At 39.5% G+C, this 24,291-nt stretch overlaps 1 protein-coding gene across 1 annotated transcript in view; it reads right to left on the bottom strand.

The window, feature by feature from the left end:
• Positions 1 to 999, bottom strand: part of LOC145981904 (phospholipid scramblase 1-like) — a 31,747-nt gene extending 30,748 nt beyond the window's left edge. The window contains exon 1 of the mRNA XM_083115399.1: positions 873 to 999. Coding sequence (XP_082971525.1) covers positions 873 to 999 — 127 coding nt within the window. The remainder of the gene's footprint in view (positions 1 to 872) is intronic.
• Between the last annotated feature and the right edge of the window lie 23,292 nt (positions 1,000 to 24,291).

Genomic DNA, 24,291 nt, shown 5'->3' with positions numbered 1-24,291 from the left:
TAGATGTTTTCCTTACTGTTTCTATATTAATGAAACAGTGATATTTTTATAATTATTAGTAAATTGTAATGTATGTATTTTTAATCGGAATGTCACATCACCTTAAAATCCAAGAAATTTAACAAAAAAGAGCCTCCCATTTGAACATTATGATATGAAGAGGTTATGAACCCAGCATATGCCACTGGTGTGTTTCAATCCACCATATTGAATTCAATTCAAAATTTTTAAATCAGAAGGGGGTGATGTGATGTATCAAATCAGGTTAGAATTTCATGAGTAAATACAGTTGTGAAGGTTTTTTGATGCATCTTTAACCAGTAAAAAGTTATTAATGAATGCTTGTACCTTTTCTTCATTTTTATTAAAATGCTTCTTTCATCAGTATCACATCAAAATCACACTGACATCTAGGGTGAGAAGTTCATGAGCCATTGCACATGATTTTAATTGGATACATCCACAAAGAGTTGAGCATTATGAATGGTTGTCTTGAACAATTACAGCGTGGCGCTTCCATTGGAATGAAAAGTCGTTCACAGTGACGAAGGTATTGTTTATGTTCACGGGGAAGCTAATAAATAAACAGAATATGCGATACTTGTCATCATACTACATCCCAGGAGTCTGTATAGCAAAGGTACGGAAAAAAGACCTCTGTCCAAGTGCTGACTCGAGAGGGCTCGACCAATTAAACACTTGCAAGGAAAAGTATGTTGCATGGAGGGGGTGCAGCTAGCAACCATATCCAACAGTGTGCACTGCTTTGTTTCACCCACTCGAAAGTACCCCTCAATCTTAAATTTATTGCTTTATATCATGTGCAACATTTTATTTAAAACATAAATAAATTCTGAAATGTTAAAAGATACCATTGGTAGGCATTGGTTGCTGAACTATGATGTCGTCATCTGGAGTGTAGGGTGGCTCAGCTGTTATAGGGCGTGGTGGCTGTCCTGGGAGTGATGGTAGACGCACACGTGATGAATACAAGGCCATGTTCACTCCCTAAATTCCAAAGTCCTGTAAAAGATGTAACATGCATTAGCAAAAAAAACACAGAAACTTCTTTATCAAATGAACATGTAAAATTGAATCATGCATTCAACTGCTGAAAAAGCATTTTGAATGCCATTATGGATAGGAAAATAGAGCTAATAGGTAGGGCTGAGCCAATACCGATACCGATGTATCGGTTAAATTTTTTGCACCGATACCATCTGATATCTTTGTTATTGAGTTGAGTTATTGATGTGCGACCAAGGGCAACATTTGTTCCTTTTCAAAGATTCCTTCACCCTTCACCAGGTTGAAAGGCCAGCACAGTTATGCATATAGATTATCCAAAAAATGCTGGACAAACTACACCCTCCTGGGAAGCAGATGATCGACAAGATTGAAGGCATGGATAAAGCAGGCCCATAGCCAGGTAGGGGTCAGGGGGGGGCTCTGACATTAGATCAAACTTTTTTTTTTGTATAATTTGTTTGCAGTGAAAATGCAGACAGCAGCTATCACATCTATTCATCTTGTTTATGAGCTGAAGTCTAGCTAGAAGATTCTCTAGACTACGCTGCCCCTTCCACATCTTCGTCAAACGTCAACAGCTCCCAATTTTTTGGGAACGAAGAGTTTTATTGCTTCGGGCAGGGGTGGAATGGACTGCAGGCACTATGATTGAATATTGTGTATTTTTCTTGTATGATATAAATATCTGTATCATCAAAAGTAGTATGGAGTGTGTAGTAAGGGATGATGCCAGTAGAAGTCAATTAACACTTCAAGGGATGTTTTAGAAGATATAGAAAAAACTGTAGTATTTGCATTATATTTCTAAATTTTATGTTTTACATTAACTTGATGACAACCCCTCCCCCCCACACACACACTGTTAAACTTTCGAAAATGGACTTGATCTACATAGCCCTCTGATAACTCATGAGCCTCCCCCTGTAGACATAAAAGAAATCAGCCATTTTCAATTCCTGCTCGCAAACTCGTGAGGTAAGAAAGGTGTACGTTTATAAAAACCAGGATTATCAGACCAGATGATGACAGAGTTATTCAAACAGAAGAAGGTTGCGAATGTTGAAATCGTTTTTTGGAAGGGAGGGTTGTCGATTCAATTTCTTCCCTTTTGTGCAAGTCTTTCATGTGATGGTATCGGCTGATACCACAGTGACTTGTTTTTATTGCTCACAGTTGGTATACGTGTGAGCGTGGCACTCACTCTAGGATATAATTGTAAGTTTCTCAGGACCAGGTGATGATATCACTTTCTGCTCTTCTATAGCTGTCTTTTGTTGCACAGTAAGGCTAATCGGGACTGGACCTACAGTTTAAAGTGGGATGCGAACCACTATATGTGCCTCCACCGGGTATCGAACCCGGGATCCCTTGATTAGAAGGTGACGATGCACTGTGCCATCCAGGAGGCTCTTTGACTCTCACAAGTTCATTGGTGGAGCTCTCGCAAAATGTCAGTGCACAAAATTAAGCCGTACAGGCACCTTATAGGTGACAATAAAAACTAATAATGTTTTATTTTAACAAAGGAAATGTAACTATATGAATGCATGAATCATTTATGAATAGGGTTTGGAAGTATATGACCAAAAATTATTTAAAAATTACCTAAAATTAGTTTTCACTTTGAAAATGAAAGCTTGATTTTTTCTTAAATTGCAAGAGAGTAGTTAAATAATTTGATAAAAACAGTGTTCGGAAGTAACTAGTTACAAGTAACAGTTACTTCTTTTAGGAATTGTAACTGTAACAAGTTACTTTTAAAAGTGAGTAACTGTAACTGAGTTACTTTTTTACGATAAAAGTAAGATTTTAACAGTTACTTCCACAGTTACTTTGCGACACTTAAATTGCTATGTAAGTGTCATAAATTATTGGCGATTTAGGACTCGAAGTGAGCCGGAATTTAGTTTCTGCTGTGATATAAAAGCCCATCTTTGATACATTAATTCTTGCAAACAATAGATGAAGAGGAAAAGAGAAAGTGGTTGTAGTAAATTTGTCTCCTGGCGGTGGTCAGTCGGTAGGCTCCAGCCAGGTGCCAGGAATTTCAAGGTTTATCGTACGTTTCATCTTTCGTTAGTTAGACCTGAAATCCAAAGCAATAAACACACCTCCGAAGAGTGGTGGATTTCCCAGAAGCGGGAAGATAAGCCTCTAGGAGGAAAATTCTTTCCTATTGCTGACAGTTTGCAATTGTCAGTTGTGTGCCGTGAAATGTCTCTTGTCTCTGTAGTTTGTTTCTCTGTGACAGGCCCATAGGTATAGGGGGCAGGGGGGCAGGCCTGCTTTGCCCCCCCTGTGAAAAATTCAGAACACATTCCTACCTGGAATTCTCACTAATCTTTACAATTATATCCTGTATTACTCTAGTAACATAACAAAGACATTTATTGATTTTGTGATTTATGAATGTGTGTGGGATTCCGTATAATGTCGTATCAGGATGGGGGAAAAAATTCCCTTCCAGATTCAGACTTCGGGAAATGTTTTCACAATTTTCAGTATCTAGAACAGTTGTGACATTTTGAGTAGTCTTGTATTAAAGGTGCCTAATATATTTGGATGTTTTTCTTGGATGTGTAGCTATGAAGTTTGAACTGCATAAATTTTTGTTTCCCAAGTCTACCTTTTGGTAATAGCAATTCATGTGACAGAGGGGGAGTGGATATTTGATTTTTGTTACTTAGCTTTGCTTTTCTGCCACATCTAGCTAATCGTGACAATGAGTTATGACGTGAAATTGTTGAAGACACACTCAAATTTTATACAAATAAAAGTACATTTCGTAAAATTTTCTTGCTCGCTTCGCTCGCTACCTCAATATTTGCTATTCTTATAGTCCAAGTTCAGAGCCATAGCTAGGGGACAGGAGTCAGCACTGGGAACCAAAACGATCTAAATGAAAAAAATAATGTTAAAGAAAATGCCATGGCACCCTGGAATTATTTGCACTCTATTAAATCAATATTGTTTTCAGTTTGCAAATATTTGGATCTAAAGATTTTCCTGCTCCCTTCTATATGATTCTTTTCTGTGATGCATTTTAAATTACCCGAGAGAGAAGTAAGGCCAGATGTATACTTCAGATTGTTGCTGCTTAAATGCATGAACATTTGAGAGACAATTTGGCGGATGAAGTGATCATGTAATGTATTTAAATAATATATATTTTTTAAAGAAACTTTGAATACGTACACAAACACAATTTAGTGTTAACATGTTGCATATGTATTTTCTTATTTTACGTCGCTCCATGTTGCATATGTGTAAAATATATGATACATGATACGTATCATATGTACAAAAAGAATAATGTTCGTCATGCATATTCTGTCTTTCAAAAATACAGTTTGTGTGCTTGTTTTCCATTATTAGCTAATATGAAATTGAACGTGTTTAAAATATATTTCAAATCATTTGTTCAAACACAAATGCTTTAGCACCAACTTCTGTCCCGTTTTGTATGATTTACGACGATAGTAGCGTCCTTTAATGCTACTATTATTCTACTACCACTACCACCACTATATTACTATTATTATTTTTGGCACGTTTGTCCTGGTACTTGACCCCCCCTCTCGAGATAAAAATTTGTGGTTTCGCCTCTGCTCACAAAGAACACTCATGCCCAGGCTCGAACCTGGAACCCCTGGCTTCATAGTGTGTTATGTAACCATCCCACCATGGAGGTCGGCTAGTGAAAGATGTAGGACAGCTTACTGGCTCAAATTATTTTCAAAAACACAATGAAAATGTGATAGTGTTTCACATTTATTATTTCGGTTAGAAAGCGATAAAATTTGTAGTTTGATACGGGTTACACTAAGCATCTTATGGAGTGTAAATATCAATTTCAAATCTTATGAATCATTTGTCTATGCAAACGCATCAAATATGATAAGCAACCATGGACGTCCGCGGGATTTTTTCCAGGGAGGGGCAAGGAAGGTATCTTTTTTTCAGGGGGGCAAACAAGCCACATTTTGCCCAGTAATAGTGTTGTAGCCTCAAAAATTGCAATTCATGCAATAATTAACACATATTATTGTGGCTGGAATGAAATTATATGTGAAAAATATATAATTTTTTGTTGACTTTCATTTTCCAGGGGGGTACGGCCCCCCCTTCCGGATGCCCATGTAAGCAACATAGGTGTGTGTTATGATATCCATTTTATAAAGAGAAAGTTAAGTTTTAACACTGACTGTTTTCATGATATCGTTTCCATAGCATGTTATACAGCGTGTAACAAAACTCCGGGAACACTTTAAAAAAATTATTGTAGCCAAACAAGTATCATTATAAAGTGACAAAGTACATCATTCCAAAGAGTAAAATTGTAAGTTTTTCTAATTTCAGCGCTACGACGCTAGGGGTCCCAGGTTCAAATCGCGGCCTGCGCATGGGTGTTCCATGCATGCACCTTCATCATATCATCACTCATCCTCATCTTCGTGATTAGCCAAAAGTGGCAGAAATGCGAAGTAAAATTAAACAAATCAATCAATAAGTAACTTGTGTTATTTATTGACGAAGCTCTTTTCAGTTGTGAAAGAGTCGGCCACCCAGTCCCTCGTTTTAATCCGACCCTCTGGATTACTTCCTGCCTTAATCCTTCAAATCTCTCCCTTCACTTCACCCTGGGTGCCAAGCGAGCAGATTATATTTGCACCGGAATTACAAAAGGGGGTTTCACATAACAATTTATATTTTTTTAGTCCATGGTTCATTTACACATGTACAGCAATTGAATATACAACTGGTTTAAAATGGACAGTACCGTATTTCTTGGAGTCATAACATTTCTAGTAGGATATATTGGTTTATTATACGTTGTTGTATATATATACATATTTACATACTGCTTCCATGTGTGTATTTACATAATCAACAAATGTCCTTAATTCAACATAATTGTGCACCTATGGCTTACACCATCGGCACTTCCTTTGCTGCTGAGTTAGCATAACTATCTCTGCGGGCCTACCCTCAGCTTAAATGATATTCCGTTCACTACAAACGCGTTTCCTTACGCCTTTACTCTTTCTTATGGGCAACAATTATTCAATACGGAAATATCCACATATTCAAAGTTTTTTCTAAAAGGGGACTTGGGACAGCAACAGGGGTTGGCTTACACCAAATGGTACATCATTATATCCAGTCTAGCAACCAAAAGTGGACTAAACTTGAGGAGACGTTCCTAGCCGTCGATCAATGGGGAAACGCTGTTTTTTTGCTAAAGCCCACTGGCCTTTTTTATAGTCGGGGTAAACGTCCGTGGACGTGGACCCCGTAACGTTGGAAAAATTCCAATGCCAACGGTCTTTTGTAAGACAGCTAGCTCCCCCAACCGGGGAGATAAAAAACAGGGGAATCAAATATCCAGCAAAGCACAATCCAATAAGCACATACACTTACATGCAATAATAACATAAAAGTACACTCATGGAAACATATTACTTAACCCTACACCTTGTAGCTGGCCAGTAATTAATTATTACAATATACAAAAACCAGTAATGGTCAATCCGACCATTACATAGTTCCCCCCTTCAAGAGGAACAAGAAAAAACAATACACTCAAAAACAAGATCACCATATTTACAAAATTATCCAACACAATTACACAACACACACTAAAGATATTCAACTGTTCTCAGAGTATCTAAAAAATGAAATAGTCACTAGTTCATTCACTTTATCACATTGTCCACAATGTTCACAGATTCACCAAGCTTCCTCTTCCTTGTGAAGTCCGCCACTGAAGTATCCTCTCTAGGATCTTCCCAGAAGTAGGTGTCATCTGATTCCTGGTTTGACTCTCCACCGAGTCCTTGGTTTGACTCCCGACTGAGTCCTTGGTTTGACTCCCAACTGAGTCCCTGGTTTGACTCCCGACTGAGTTCATGGTTCGACTCTTCACCGAGTTCTTGGCTTCGACTCTCAACCGAGTCCTGGTTCGACTCTCGAACCTAAATCCGCAATCTGTCTTTCTGTTTACAACTTGGAGACACGCAAATAAATAAACTGTGTTGTGTGAATGAAGAAAATGGGGGTAAGTTATATACAAATGAAAACTAAATTTTAAAAAATAACAAATAAAAAGAAGATCGGCGGTCGGTGCCTATTATGATCTCTGGGATAGCTGGCTAGGCGGCCAAACAGTAGTCTTCCTAACCCTCATTTAGGAGCTTGTCGCGTGGCTCCCCTCAACCGTTTGCTGCCCCTCCACCTCACAGCAAAAGCTGGTGGTTCATGGCTGGACAACTGGCCTGGTTCACATTCCACAATCGGACAATCCTTCCCATTATTTGTTCCATAGGTATTTTTCCCAAACCTTTCAGACGCTAAATAAGGATCTGAATATTTCGTTGCAAGTCCACCATAAACGCCATGCAAGCTGCCAGATATAGTGTGATCTTTCAGCCACACCTTGTCTCCAATGCGAAATTTACATGGCTTACGTTTGATCTCGTTCTCTTCATCCTGGAACACCTGAAGTAAGGCTGGGCTCGTTTTCTTATATTTCAGTCTCACTTCTTTCTTCATTTCGCTGGAAACTGTAGAGGGAACGCAACTTCTGACGTAGCGAGCGATATCTCGTGTTATTCCAAGCCACGAATATTTCTCCCTGACTTTCGACAAAGTTTTCTGCTTCCCATTGTGTCCTGCAAATTCAGAATCGTGATGTGACATCAATATTTGAGATTTCAAACTCAACGGGACCCATATCTTGGCTGTTCCCTTAGAATCTTGCTTGCAGTCTATCCTCCTGCACAAAACTCCCTCATCATCCAAAAGCAACTTTCTCCTTATATTTCCTACTCCCAGAGAAATGCTTTCCCTTCAGTTGCTTCATTATATGAGATAACAAACTGTCTCTCATTTGCTCTGAAACAAGCCATGAAGTTTTTTGTAGCCTCTCAGAATCCAGTAATTCATCCTTTTCATTGTCCCATAAAGCAAAAGGCAACAATGATAATGAATGGTTCTTCTCTTCCGTAGAAATGGAATTTTTTCGAGGAAATTTGTTTTCCCTTACTATTCCCTTCCTCCGTTTCCACTTTACCTCATTCGAGATTTTCAAAGAGCATAATGCACCAGCGTTTGCAGTCTCCTGAACTTCGAGTCTTTTGGAATCCATCATAGACTTCCCGCTATTCTCTTTTGCATGCGTGTTGCATTCTTCCAGGCGCGAGTGATCTGACGAGTTATTCCTTTCCTGTACCTCGTTATTTCTCTGCATAACAGTAACAGTGAATTCTCGTTTATATGCACGCTTCGAGAACGTGTAAATCACGTCGCTATCTTTGAACGACCAACCGTTCTCTTCAATATGCAAAATAATCCCACTCTGCCTTAAAATGTCCCTTCCAACGATTATGTCACGGAAACAATTTTCAAGGGTGATAAATTTATGATTAAATTTCATGTTATTAATACAAACAGTAGCATACATCTCGCCAACTGATGTAACGCTGCCCACAGCTAATGAAATGTTCCATTTCCTCCTCTTCATGAATTTATTTCCATCCCTCTCTAATAACTTGGCAGTTTCCAAACTTAGCGTAGAGGCTGAAGCTCCCGTATCTGCAAATAATACAAAGCGTTTGTTGTTAATCCTACATTGAATGAGAGGTTCTAGGTTTTGCTGCAAACAGCCTTCTTCATTCAAAAAAACGGCCTTTGTTTCTGCGTTTTTTCCCGGCGGGCGACAGAAGGTTTATTTGGGGGCGCTGCTGACCTCCCTTTCCAGGGGATTGGCTTGTTTTATTGCTCTGTTTACATTCTTCTAACTTGTGCCCCTGAGAATGACATCCCCAACAAATTACTTTTGCCGAATTTTTATTGCTCCTTGCTTGTAAAAAGGTTGCGTCAAAAGGGGGTCTTTTTTGCCCTACGGTCGCATCACAGCCAATGACCCTTCTTAGTAAACCTGGATTCAGGGAAGTTAACGGTAGCTGGTCATTTTCCCTGGACAAGGCCAAATGTTTTACCCCTGTTCTTTGTGAGGTGTCCTCTTTAGTGTTGCAAACTTCCGAAAATGATAATTCCGTCTCACCGGCGACCGGTGAAAAATAAAGCCTTTCTGAATACAACCTCCCCTGAACAATGGCTGCTTCAGATTCGAATTCCTTCAAAGTATGAAATTGCATTCCATACAAATGCCTTCGGAAACTAGGGTGTGCATGAGATAGAATATGTTCGATGACTTCACCTTCGTCTGTCTCTTTTCATAGAAAACAGCTTTCTCATTCTACGAATATACAATACTAGAGGCCCCTCCATCATCTGGAATCGATTCTGGATCAATCTCTCAATTTCATTCTTATAATCTGCAGAATAATATTCTTCTAAAAACGCATTTTCAAAGCTCTTGAAATCTTCAAACAGGCGTGAAAATCTAAACCAATCCCCTGCAGCCCTCCTTAGCGAAAACGGAAGAATCTTGTTAAACAATGACTTCTCCGAAATTTCCATGACATCTTTATAATTCCGCAACTCCTGCAAATAATCATGCGGCGAAATCTTATCGTCGCTCCCTGTGAAGACTGGAATCGGTAAATTTGACTTATCGAGAATATTCGGAACTTTTTTCCTTCTTCCTTAGCACACTGCTGTTTAATGCGCGATAAAGCAAGATTATTTAACTCCCTAATAATTTCCTCCTGAGATTTATCGCTTATATCCTGATTACCCAATAGCTATCCAAGCAAATCTCTATCAATTTGTACTGCCATTTTTTCGGCTTTACTTTTTCCACTTCGTAATAACATTCACTTCTGTACGATCTTCGTTGTAAAAATTAAAAAATCTATCCGTCCGTCAGTCCGTCTATCTTTCAAACCTATAGACCTGACGACAATTTATACAACAAGATATATCCCCATATGTGAAAGTGTCGCCCCCCCCCCCCAGTCCCTCGTTTTAATCCGGCCCTCTGGATTACTTCCTGCCTTAATCCTTGAAATCTCTCCTTTCACCTCACCCTGGGTGCCAAGCGAGCAGATTATATTTGCACCGGAATTACAAAAGGGGGTTTCACATAACAATTTATATTTTTTTAGTCCCTGGTTCGTTTACACATGGACAGCAAGTGAATATACAACTGGTTTAAAATGGATAGTACCGTAGTTCTTGGAATCATAACATTTCTAGTAGGATATATTGGTTTATTATACGTTGTTATATATATACATATTTACATAGCGTTTCCATGTGTGTCTTGCATAGACCAAATTAACAAATCTGTAAATCAACATAATTACGCACCTATGGCTTACACCATCGGCACTTCCTTTACCGCAGAGTTAGCGTAATTACCCTCAGCTTAAATGATATTCCGTTCATTACAAATGCGTTTCCTTACGCCTTTACTCTTTCTTATGGGCATCAATTATTCAATACGGAAATATCCACATATTCAAAGCTTTTCCTAAAAGGGGACTTGGGACAGCAACAGGGGTTGGCTTACACCAAATGCTACATTATTATATCCAGTCTAGCCACCAAAAGTGGACTAAACTTGAGGAGACGTTCCTCGCCGTCGAACAATGGGGAAACACTGTTTTTTTGCTAAAGCCCACTGACTGGCCTTTTTTATAGTCGGGCTAAACGTCCATTTAAAATTTCGTTAAAAAAACCGTCCGTGGACGTGTACCCCGTAGCGTTAAAAAAATTCCACTGCCAACGGTCTTTTGTAAGACAGCTAGCTCCCCCAACCGGGGAGATAAAAAACAGGGGAATCTAATATCCAGTAAATCACATGCACTTACATGCAATAATAACATAAAAGTACACTCATGGAAACATATTACTTAACCCTACACCTTGTAGCTGGCCAGCAATTAATTATTACAATATACAAAAACCAGCAATTGTCAATCCGATCATTACACAATTAAGAATTATTCAGTATGTAGTAGTATAAAAAACAGGCCATACTTTTATTATTCAACGACTTTAATCGTGCCGAATTTTCTTTATGTTCTAACGCACATGCTCCAATTTAAACTGCAACTTTTAAACCATCGCTGACCCATAAGGGACTGACCAGTCTGAAGGCTAGAACTGAGTCCACTTAAAATTTTGTGTGAGAGGGAGTTGTAGGTCCCAAGGTAAAAAAAAAAATCGCTCGCAATTAGAACACAGCGCTTCCAAATAAAGCAGTGATATTCCTGTTCAGGTAGAAGTGTTCGCAAATAGGACTACATCGAAACTCGACCCTGGAACCGCCCCTGAACTCTGGCCCATGTTCAGTACAAAGTTGTGGCCACTTGAATAAGAGCAATCATTTCGGGAAACCCTGTACAGTGGGATCCATGGGTATTATCGTGCAAATTGTCCATCACCATGTTCGTGCACGTTATTTGACCCAATAAGAGCTTCAAGAATTAAAATAAAACTCAAAACAAGCTGTTGACAACTTCTGAACCAGCATACATAAAAATCCATTGCTTTAAAACACATAGGATATAAGAAAAAATTTAATGGAAATAGTGATGGACAATTTGCACGGTAATACTCTTGGATCCCACTGCACAACTAAGTATTTTCTTTAGCAATGCCGCCTTCTTTGGAGTTGGTAACAGAAGAAAAGATCAATCCGAAGTCTCGAGCATTGTTTTGAGTCCTTGAACACAAGTTAATGTTCACCCAGGTACGCAGTCCCACGCACACACACATACGCAGCGAGCAATCACTCGCAGACCATGTTATTGGAGCTTGCATACATTATGCTATCGACCCAGTCCAGATATTCTTCCTTTTGTTTCTTTTCCCACTTCTAAAATGGCACTGCTCACGCGTAAAACTCAGCAGTAAACAACAATTTTAATCCTTAAAAGCAAGTTGATATGAGAACATCTGAAGTGTTATTTATTGTATTTCTTTGTTTCGAAGGCAACCTGTATTGATTGTACACAGTGGCGGCGATTGGGTTCCAAACCGGGGAGGCAACGTGCCAAAACTGGGGAAGGAGGGGGGAGGACAGTTTATTTCCCTTTGTAGATAAGGTTTAGCACAGTGCGAGGGCAAAAATGGCGAAAACTAACCCCCCCCTCATCGCCGCCACTGACTGTACATCACAAACGACAGTTACTTGAACAATTTGTGAGATTCCAAAAAACACATTCTGGGACCTCTCCGATGGCGTAGTGTTAACGTCGTCGCCTTGTAATCAAGGGGTCCCGGTTCGATACTCGGTGGAGTCACATGGTGATTCTGATTCAACTTTAAAACTATAAGACCAGTTCCGATTAGCCTATCTGTGCATAAAGTGGACTTAAAAGAAAAGAAAACTCAAAAACATGTGTACTTGAAATATTAATATGAATGAATTAATTACAATTTTGGGGTCCTTAGGCACATGTGGCCATTTTCTACCCTTCAGATTACACAAGAAAAATTCCCTTATATAAAATTCCTACCTGAAAGTTAGAAAAAGGGTGTAAAAAGCCCCTCGAAAAAAAGGTTAAAGGTTGTAAAGGACATACCCAACATATTAAAAAGGTAAGGAAACGTTACAATTTTACCTCGAACACAGTACAAAAGAAAGGACTGTGCTTCTCAGAAAACATTACTTATGGACGACAAGAAGTCGGGAAGATATCATGGTTTTAATGGAAATATTATAGACATTTCTATTATTATTATTGGCAGACTCGGAGGATGGCCAATGATTAGTAACACTGGATATGGGGAACATGGGTTGACTGATCTCAATGATCAAATCAGTAGCGGCGAATGGATGCCAAAACTGGGGAAGGAGGGGGAAAGATAGTTTACTTTCTCTTGGTAGATAAGGTGCGTCCGAAAGTCTTAACGAAACGAACGCATTCAACGCAAATAACTGGGCTCGTGAATCTGGTGAAACCAGTTATTTTACAGGCTTATGGGACACTGTAGGCGAAAGCGCAGGCGCAGCGTTTTGTTTTGAGAAAGTTTCCGCATGGCGTCAGCGGAAGGAATGTCCTTATGGCAAAAATAAACTCTACTGTGGACACTGTTACTCATTTTAATCACATTCTAAGAACAGTTAAGGCATACTCATCTTGTGCACGTTGCTTCATATCGGTCTCTGTTAAAATTATAATACATATTCCGAACTAGTGCAGTTTGAATCCATCAGCGCGCGCGTTGTCTGCAGGCAGCAGACGATTCTCACCGAACAAACCAGCCTCCTGGTTTGGTGAATCTCGTTCTTGCACGAAACTCACGGAATGCGACTTTTGGGACAGCATAATGAAACTCACGAAACGCACGGAAGCACTTAAGGGATCAGCCAGTTACCATAACTCGTTTAACGCGTTAAACTCGTGCGACTTTCGGAACGGGCCCAAGGCTTAGCATACTGCGAGGACAAAAGTGGCAAAAAGTGGGGGGGGGGGGCTCCCTAATCGTCGCCACTGATTCGAATAGTAGTGTGTTCCGCAAATTACCAATGTTTCCAAATTTCCTTCAATTGTATTATACCGGCACCATTGAACAGCCATGGCAATTCTGTGTTCAGAAGATTAAATTATACGTATTAGCAACGATTCTTATAATGAAGAACATGTCTGAATGTGAGTTAACGGGAAAATGATGGGACAGGGATCAAGAAGAATGAACTATCCCGACTACATCGGAAGTCTGATAGCCTTACATCAACGGTTGTAGATCTAAATTCACTAAATATTGCAGACTTCTGAAGTCTACCTCTTTCCAAAAACAACCTTATATGCAAAAACAACGTATATGCAAGGAGAAAACGAAAATTCTTGTAAAATCTGAAAAAATATTTTCTTAGTTATTTTTAAGTTCGAAGGAGGGGCCATGGTCCCCATGCCCCCCTTGGATACGAGCCTCTTCTGCACGCTTCGCATCGCAAACGCAAATGCTAACCAGAATGTTATATGAAATGTTTCCGTGTAAAATACTGCCGGTTTTAAAATGCTATAAGCAGGGCTCGAAAAATCCCGGTCGACAGGTCGCCATGGCGACTAAAAATTTAAGCCTGGCGACTGTGATCTTATGCTGTAGCGAAATTTTGATGATTCTAAGTTGAAATTGCAGTACAGCGTAAGTTAGCTTTTTTTTTTAATCACCGTTGCGAACATTCCATAGAGTCAGTAACAATTTCTTACCCTTTGTCCCCCAACACCCCATTTCCTGCTTTCTCAAATAATTTAGCGATGTTTTGAATTCCGTGATGCTCAGCATCTTATACAGTGTTTCAAAAGTCGCACAACACAAACTTTGGAAATGTATATAATGAAAACCGTAAGAGATATTTACACCGGGTTTTCTGCATTATAAAGCCTCATCCATTTTTCAATGCTTAAAGTTATCAGTTCACTCCGTACAGAGAATTATATAAATTAATAACTGACGGAACACAGCATTCAATTTTTTCCAGAAATGAACTTCTGAGTAAGAAAAATATGTAAGAAATTATCGAAGGGTCATACTTAGACATTTGATGACTGATGCCATGTCAGTCTGTATTTTGCGACCAATATTGGTCATGTGCAACATTTCATGAATTTTTAAGTGGCGATTTTATGGGTTGAGTGAAAAGTGTCATTTTTGGGACATATCTCCGTATATGGCAACACTAGCAGGTCGAAATATTGTCAACAGACGCAAGCCACATGTGCCTAAGTATTGGCTATACATTTAATTGAAAAATCAAGATTTTGTGCAGAAATTGAATTCTTTGAGAGAATCCTAGGCAGCCCCTGCTTACATTGAATTCTCTTCGTTCACTTTCGCCGCTACTGTGCCTGTTTTTTTTAATTGATTCAGCATGGTGTATCCATTGGAGCAATGCGTGTGCATTGCTGAAGAGTATATTACTACTCATTCTTACACTCATGTGCAAGAGGTGTTCCAATAAAAATGCCCTGCTTCTGCTGTGCCTCACAAAGCAACTGTTTTACAACCAGTCAAACACCAACAAATGATCACACAAGTTGTTTAAGTGGTAGTATTTATTGTTGAAAATCAGTTCGCAGGTGTTTTCAGCAAAATAACAATGTATTTGAAAATAATGTACAAGGGTTGGATAAAAAGTAATGGCAACACTGGTATAATTGGTACCTGACTGTATTGGCAGAGGAGCACGTGTTACATTCCTTCAAAGTAATCGCCCCTCATCTCTACGACCTTCTGTCACACGTATGGAAGGCGTCGTACACCGTCAGCGCGTCCATCTCTGTCGATGTCCCGCAGTGACCGCCCTATAGCACGTATGATGGCTTCGCGCGTGTCGTAGTGCTTCCCGCCCAGTGGTTCCTTCATTTTGACAAAACGGTCGTAATCACACGGTCTCATATCGGTGAATACGGCGGATGTTCCGGTACCTCCCACTACCAGTTATGCAGGAGCGCCGTTACATTGTTCGCAGTGTGACACCTTGCATTGTCAAGCAGGATGATGGGACACCGTGCCGTCGCTTCCTTCTTAATGCGAGACGAAGGTGGTGTTGCAAGAAGGTGCAGAAGTAGGCTGCGTTGACCGTCTGCCTGAGAGACGTTGTTCTTCTTGCCTAAACATATTGTTAGGGCGCTTGCACTCTCGTCCTCTGCTTCAGAGCACTGCTGTTTTTGACTGAAAAACATACAATCGCTCCCACTCACTATACTTCCTCGTCTGACATTCCTTTATCAGCCACGAAACGCTTGTGGCGCTGTGACTCACCCCTTTCACGGGACAGCAGTGTTGCCATTACTTTTTATCCAACCCTTGTAATTGCTTTTACTTAGATAGATGCTAACATAAATTTAGGAACTCAGTGATAGCCTACAGGATTAGTTTAGTGCATAAAACCCGGTGTAAATATCTCTTACAATTTTCATGATATACATTTTCAAAGTATGGATTGCGCGACTTTTGAAACATACTGGTTTCCTGGCTCCTGATTTTCAGAGCTGGCGCCTAGCTTTGAAGAAATTTTTTCGAGCACTGGCTATAAGCTTTTGAAAGCATGCTTCCGTCTAAAGCAGACCTGACTCTCTGACTCTCTCCCCGCCCCCTTCCGGTTTCTGAATGCTATTTCCTACAACGCATGACCTGAAAATGGACGCGACCATTTGTGTAGCGAAAAATGACGATAAACGATCTCGGTGAATTATTCACGGAGTGGGTTGAAACCAAGAAGCATGATTTATACATCCAATCAGGTCAACGTGGCAATTTGGTGCCCTTTGGTAAACATGTTACCGAGCGCTCTTCTAACATTTAGGAAATCAGCGCCCGTTGAAGGAAGAGTCCTTGAGGAATACTTACGTCACGTGACTATGATTGCCCGACGTCCACTTTTCACTGTCCGTTTTAATCGTCGGTGTCCGAGAGGAATTTTGAGGAAAAAATCCTCAACGTTCCTACATTAGCATCAGATAATTTGCATTCATACTTCGTAGTTCTTACACACACACACACACACACATATATACAGGGTGTTTGAAAAAGAACTCCCTAGTTTTAAGTATACATTTAATAGGGAAAGTAATGAAAACTTACATCAATGAGTACATATCATGAAAGAGGATTCCTTCAAGTTTTGTTCAATGTTAGTACACCTCAACGTGGGATCCATTTGTTGCCCTGCACACGTCGAGACGATATTCCACTTCTCGCCACGTATTCACCAACATTTCAGGTGTAACTGTCCCAACCGCAGCGACGATTCTTTCCCGTAAATGATTGATGTCTCTGATCCTAGCACTGTACGCAACATTTTTTATGTGGCCCCAAAAGAAAAAGTCCAGTGGGGTTAAGTCTGGGCTTCGTGGTGGCCAAGGTATTGGGCAGCCCTGCCTATCCACCTTCCTGGAAAGCGAGTGTTAAGAACCGCACACACCTGTTTACTGTAATGAGGTGGGGCGCCATCTTGTTGGAAAAACACAAGCACCTTTTCCGCCTCAATATCGTCCATTTGGGGAAAGACGTACTCATAGTGTTAGGAAACACACCAAACCCCTTGCAGGATAGGCAGAATACACAGCAAATTCGCATTTTTGTATAAGTGGGTTTCATGTGACGTCAGGATGCGCACAGCAGCTATGTTTGCGACCAGATTTATTTGTCTTGCAAGGAAATATCCACCACGCTGCGTTCGTTACATCTGCACCTTGTTTTAATCACCAATGTTTGTGTTAGTATCTCCCGCCTGTCCGCGTATGCTTACAAGAATTGGCCTCAATTATGGCTGCTCGAAGCCACAATGCAACAGTTTGTGACGCAGGTGAAACGCACCTATACATGTTATCGGCCCAAATTAACCCAGGGCCGCCGCTAATACACAGACATACCGAGCATTCTCAACCAGAAATGTTCCGTCATATACACGGAGTATACCGAACAAGTATCCTCGACAATGCATTCAATGTCGTCGCTTTGTAGTCGATATCATGTAGAGGAATACAGAATCTTGGATCCCACTTCAAACTGTAGGTCCAGTCCCGATTAGCCTTTCTGTGCATGGAGTGGACTTATAAACCCAAAAATCTCAGACAACGCATTCAACTGGCTAAAAACTGATTAGTTTTGTGTGGGCCGAACGGTTCAGAACGTTTCGTATGGCCTCGGTCGCGGTTGTGCGTATTCGGATGTTAGTGAATTTGTGCTGCGCGCATCCTCCAGAATTTCCGTTCTGACTGCGCCTAAGCATCCGTGGTGGTTCGCCAACCACACTTCTGAGACGTATTTAGAGAGGGATCCAGGGGGTCCTGTTGTATAATCGATGGTTATTTATATTCGCCGAACTTATTGGAAGGCAAGGATTGCATTGGGATCACACGACTTTGATGGATAGTTCCGAAGATTTATACACACTACTACTTATAATAATATGAATAACATATTAATCAGGAACTATACTTTTCGTCAATTGGATCTAACTCCTTTTTTATTATTCAATAATTTTTCAATTTTTTATCTATTTGACATTAATTTCCTTGCCAGGGCAGTTGTTTTTATTGAAATTTTGATAAGCTAATAATGAATACGTGTATTATATCTATTCTTTTACCATATTTCTACATATTCATGTAATAACAACAATATTAATTTACATATATAATTAATATTATTTAATTTTAATTATGTTATTATTGGTTGGACCCTCCCCCACGAAATATATTCTAGATACATGCCTGCTTACAGGTATAACTAACTCAAGGACAACATGGAAGCTTCATTTTTAATAAAATACCATTACATAGGACAAAATTAAGATTAGGCCACGTGGGAAGAAAATCTAGTATTTAGAGGCAGAGTGATATTTTCGTAACATTTGTGACTGTTTTTCACTTGCAGCTTGGAAACGAGTCAACCACTCCCGAAGCGTCCAATCAGCAAGCGAGTCACTGACGTCATCGCGACCTGACATCTATCGCTAACACACTTCCCTGTTGATAGGTTCGCTATCTTGCAACCGTAATTTGTCATCGTAAAATGGTGATTTTTTTCTTTCTTATAATTGAGCATTTCACCAGAATGTTTGTGTACCTACATACAAAGCTTACACATAGAAACATTTTGAATTATTTATTTTATTGATTTTCTGGTATTTTGTTTTATGCCGCGTTCTACGCTTCTAGGTTAAAACTTGAATGTCAAGTTGAATGGATGAAAACGCATATATACTGTATTCACTCGGAGATTCGATTCAGGGTTCTTGCCTGTACGGGTTAGACATAAATTATTAGCATCATTAGATAAAACCGTATTAAAATCCATTGAATATTAGACCAAAATCACTTAACAACATGACAAAATCAGGAATGAAATGTCGCGACAATTTTCAGATAGGTCCGCTGGATGTTTGGCCGATGGTAGCGAAGTCCTTTAGAAGTTTCCTCTCCCTTCCAAAAACCGCTGTGATATTCGCTTTCGCATTGTCTAGACAATTGCAATAGTTTTGTGGTTACGTAAATCTATTAAACTATTGCGAATATCCTAACAACAGCAATAGCAGACCACAAGAAGATTCAAGTGAAGCTCTATTAGAAATTCTAAGCAGATGTATTTTATTAGATTTTGAAATAGCAACTTCCCCCCCCCCCCTCAAAGGCTTCGCTGGTGACGGCCAAAGGTGCCTTAAGAAATGAAGTGATGTTAAACACCATTATATTGAGATTGTTGTAAAACTGTGTGTGAATAAGGTTTCAATATAAGTTGAAGATAAGACATTTACAGTCCTGCTGAATTAACTTGAAAGAAATGGCCGCTCTGTGAGTGATGCAACTGCGCTCGGATTGGCTAGAGCGGGGGACTTCCCGCTGTAACGGGCCAATGGAAACTCTAATGCTCGGGCGCGCGAAATGTTGCCAACTGTTGAAAGGACTCACGTGCAGTGACTGGTGAACCTTGGGTATTTTCAAATTACGGATTGAAGGTAAAGAATAAACTGTTTATCCATTTATTGTGTAAGATATAATGCTTATAATTTTCTTAGCATGTCCTCTTAATACAGTGATATTTCCGTTACATGATGTAATTATTTTTCAAATCTCCCGTTGTCAGCTGATTGCCCGTGATTCGCGTGAGTGTCAAGCGTTCGCTGTAGGTTGGTACTCCTGCAGCGGCGCCAGCAGCCATATGTCTCAAGTTAATTCCGCGGGACTGTACGTTATCATTTACATAACGTCCTGAGAATGCTCGGCAGCCATATTTAATTAATTGTCTCTCGAAAAATGAAGTTTTGATCCTATTGTCGAAATGGGCGGGGTTTTTCCTTTCTGGATCCCAATATCGAAAAGGGGGGAGGGGGCGACGCTCATGTAGAGCATGAGAGTTCTTCAAGGAGGTCTCCATGAACTGGAAAACAACTTCGGAAACCAACGCTGCATTCATTCAGGGGGAATTCTCCAACCAGGTTACGTTACCGTCAGGTTATCTTCCCGGGTCCTTCCCCTTTCACCCTGTAATAACAAAAAAAATGGGGGGGGGGGCACAAAACAGTGCTTCGTCTCCGGTCAAGAAAAAATCAAGACACAGGCATCCGCTGGGAAAGTGGTGCTAACGATCTTTTGGGATGTCAATGGGCCTATACCGAAGGACTTGTTTTTGTTCGCTTACCTCAGCGATTCTCGGAAGAAAATATAGTTTTTTATGCCTAACTCTCAAATGATCTTAGAATTTTTATTTGTTATGAGAGATTTGACCATTGATGATAGTTAATATACACTACTTGTTTAATTATAGAATGAAATCACGCTTGGCGCCCGGCAACTCTCGTCAAATCGCGTGTGATATCTCCGTTATGGAAACAGTTGGCTTCGAAATGACTTCAAGTTCTCAGAATTATAGTTACAATCACATTTTAAAAAAGCACGTACCTTGTCACAGGGGATGTCCTCGTGCTTCCACACATTTCTGGCACGTTTTTAGGAAATTTCCGTTTACACGCAACAGTCCAGATTCTGAAATGGCTTCAGTTTCTCTCCTGAAATTCTTCTTCAGTTCTTCTAAGGTGTGGGGGCTTGTTGCATAGACTGTATGTTGTTGTAATGTGTACGTATGTGCCATTATTAAAACTATAGTAGAACACACAAAACTCTTGGAACACGAAACGCTTTATAAAACAATAGAAAATCACAAGAACACTTGTAACACGTAAACACTTTTAAAAAATAACTGGAATGAAATCGCGAAGTTACTGAAATGGAATGGGGTTAAGAAATTCACAAGTTATGCGCAAAGCCACGTATTTCAGTTGCCGGTCTGGCGCCGCGCGCTGTTAGGAAACTTAGGTGCTCTTTTAGCGTGTCTTGTTACCAAAGCCACGCGAAATTTAAAAAAAAAAGCCAGAAATGTGTAGATGCACGAGGACAACATTTCCAACATCCCCTGTGACAAGGTACGTGCTTATTTTGAATGTAATTGTAACTGTAATTCTGAGACTTTGAAGTCATTTCGATAGCGGAGATATCACACGCGATTTGACGGGAGTTGCTGTCTGGCCGGGCGCCAAGAGGGCCGCCGACAGGCGCACAAGGGACAGAAAAAAACACGTATTTTTATATGAAAAAATGTAAATTCCATACAGCGTCAAAATTCAATGAAAATTATACAAAAGGGAATTATGTTGAAAAATGTTATTCGATATGATTACAATTCCCCACATTGGTAACAAAAATAATAATTTCATGTTGAACACATCAAGTTTTGTAATTCAATATAATGAATGTCGCATCAGTGGCACATTTGAAATGAAAAGAATAGCTAATTTAGAAACTTTCATTAGGTCCCCAAATTCTTGGTTTTAACCTTCAATACGTTAATTATACTAATGTTTTGTATGATTATATAGGACACCTGTGCTTCAAACTAAGAAACAAAGATGTATAATGAGGATTACTTATTTCCGACAAACTTGCTGGTAGGCAAGGATTAAATTGGGATCATACGGCTTTGAATGACAGTACCTAAGAAGATTTATACACACTATTACTTACAAAAATATGCATAAAATATTAATCAGGACCTTTACTTTTCGTCAACTGGATTAACATCCTTTTTTATGCTATTCAATAAATATCCAATTCTATATCGTTTTGATATTAATTTTCTTGCCATGACAGTTGTTTTTATACAAATTTTCGCGATCTTAACTACACGTAAGCTAGATAATGAATACGTTCTGTTCTCCATTATTCTTATATCGTATTTTGCTCCCCACCGTGGTCCATGGCGTGTTCCACTCAGCTCCCTAGAATCGATTCAATCTTTCAATTTTTCCTAGCTATACCTAGTTCGTTAGGGTTCTTTCATTACTCAACTTTTCATCTCCGCATCTTACAGACTGCATATCAGCGCCGTTTGCAGAATCTCTATTTAATCTAAAAAAAATGTTAATGGCAAAATCTGCTACAACATATTCCTTCAGGAACTCCACTTTTGAGCACCTACAAACCTATTTTACACACAAAAAAACTAGACTAGAAATTAAAAAATATATATTTTCTACAGACTTCCCACACAATATAGTGATCAATTTATTATAATAATATCAAACAGTGACATATTTTCTTTATTTTTTGTTAACTTGTTAATTGTTTTGTTAATTTTGTTTTTGCTGAATTTCATTGTTGACAATTTCAGTGTAAAATGGCCATTTGTGCTGTACCTGGAATTTTCTCAAATAAATATTCATGTAATAATACAATAATAATTAACTCATACATTATTATGATTTTGATTTGATTTGGTGTTTTAAGTCCACAGTAAGGCTAATCGGGACTGGACCTAAAAATGGGACCCGAACAACTTGTGCCTCCACCGGGTATCGAACCCGGGACCCCTTGATTGTAAGGCGACGACGCTATCACTGCGCCATCGGGGAGGCCCACATAATATTATGAATAGACCTATAAATTATATTAACGCGCGCGCATATTATTACTTGTAACATTTATATTATTATTTCTAAGACTTGCTTCGGACACCCCGCGAAATATATTACTAGATGCGTACCTGTTTCTGGACAAAGTTACTACAAGTCTTCTTACGTTTAAAAAAAAAGTAACTCTGTAGGACGCAACAGGTTTTCGCGAAAGTTCCGTACAAAGAAATCAACAAGTGCTCTAGGAAGCAGGCAAGAGCATTATTGTACTCACCTCTAAGCAACAGACACCGTAATCTTTTGATCGGTTGTGAAGAGCCGGCGCAGGGAAAGAGAGGGACAAGGGATGGTAGAAACTTGTTGCACTCTTGCAAGAACGCTGGGCAACTTTGGAAAGCAACGTCCGTTCGATAACTGAACAGACTTGGTTCTGAGGAAAATCGATCAAGTTTTGCGCTCAGAGTTAAGTTTACTAAAAGAAGAAGGCCAAAACAATTGTGTTTATGTTCTAATGTTCAAGTGGATGCCCACATACGAACAGAACACAATCGATACTGGAATAAAGTGAAGAGGCGGTCAAAAACAATGTATATTTTATTTTCTTCTTTATGTTGTATCATTTTTGTCCTAACGTAACAATTTCATTATGTTTCTTCATTATTTTTTAAATGTTGAGTAATAATAAGAATATTAAATAAGGCCCTAGAGATCTGCATTCAAGAATCAATGACTAACTACTGGGTGCTTCAGTTGCAAGTCCCGCTTTTTAAATAGTTATAGCCAGAGTTAGGATTTTTAGGGGAAAATTTCATTGGGAAAAAGGAAGGGAAAAGGTGCTAAAATAAGACCCAAAAAGGGACAAAAAAAGGTGCTGATTGGGGCAAAAAAGGGTGCTGATAATTATACTACTTATTAAAACTTTCCCTCCTATTTTATTAGTCTAAGCTATTCACTCAAAGCTGTGTACACATCACACACATAAGTTGTGTTACAGTTATTCACCAGAGTCGGGTAAAAACACAAAGTTGTTGGACCTTACAACATTAAGCATTTCTAAATTTTTAAAAGTGAGTTTGTTTCTTTTCGGAGATAAAATATCTTTATATAAGCTGAAGCTTCTCTCTACATCCACAGAAACAAGTGGGGCAAACTTAGTATTCACTCCGTATGGCAACTCTGTGGAGTGGCAAATTCCACAACATGCGGAGTCTTGTCAAGACTAGCCTCAAGGTTGTCTCTGGCAAAACCATCTAACTGCCCCCTCACAGTAGTAAAGATATCCCATTGTTTTCCCTTTTCGACGCCTTGCTCTTCTAAGCTTTTGATGGCTGTCGACAGGTACTTGTAGGAATGTACGCAAAATAGTTCTTTTTGCAAATCATCTATCTTGTCTGGGAGGAGAAGTTGCTGTGCCTTGGAAATTGCACCTGCGTCGGTTGAATCCAGGGAAAGCACAAACTCTCTAATTTTTTCAAAATTTTCAAACAGAAATGCAGCACACTCAATCCATGATCCCCAGCGAGTAATGATGGGGAAATGTGGCAGGGGCAGGCAGGTAGTTTCTCTGTAGGCAAGAATGTGACTCGGGTCCCTAAGGAGTATTTTCTTCAGATCAGATATGAACTCATTTACAATGTTGTATTCGTTCCTAATAGATTCAGAAACCCTGTGAAGAGCATGAGCCAAACAGGTTACATGCTTTAACTTAGGAAACAACGACTTCAATTGGTTAAATGCCGAAAGCATGTAGGGAGCCTGGTCAGTAACTACAACAACTTTTTCGAACTGAATTCCACCGGGCCACAGTTTTTGACAGAAATCCATAAATGACTGCATCACTGTACTGGCATTGGTTTTCATACATGTTTAGTAACATGGGCTTAACTTCCTCACCTGTCAGAGGAAAAACCAAAATGTTCAAAACATAT

This window comes from Lepisma saccharinum, chromosome 30, assembly GCF_977018435.1.
Source record: "Lepisma saccharinum chromosome 30, izLepSacc3.1, whole genome shotgun sequence".
In the NCBI taxonomy this organism is placed as follows: domain Eukaryota; kingdom Metazoa; phylum Arthropoda; class Insecta; order Zygentoma; family Lepismatidae; genus Lepisma; species Lepisma saccharinum.
This window is presented reverse-complemented; position numbering and strand designations above follow the sequence as displayed.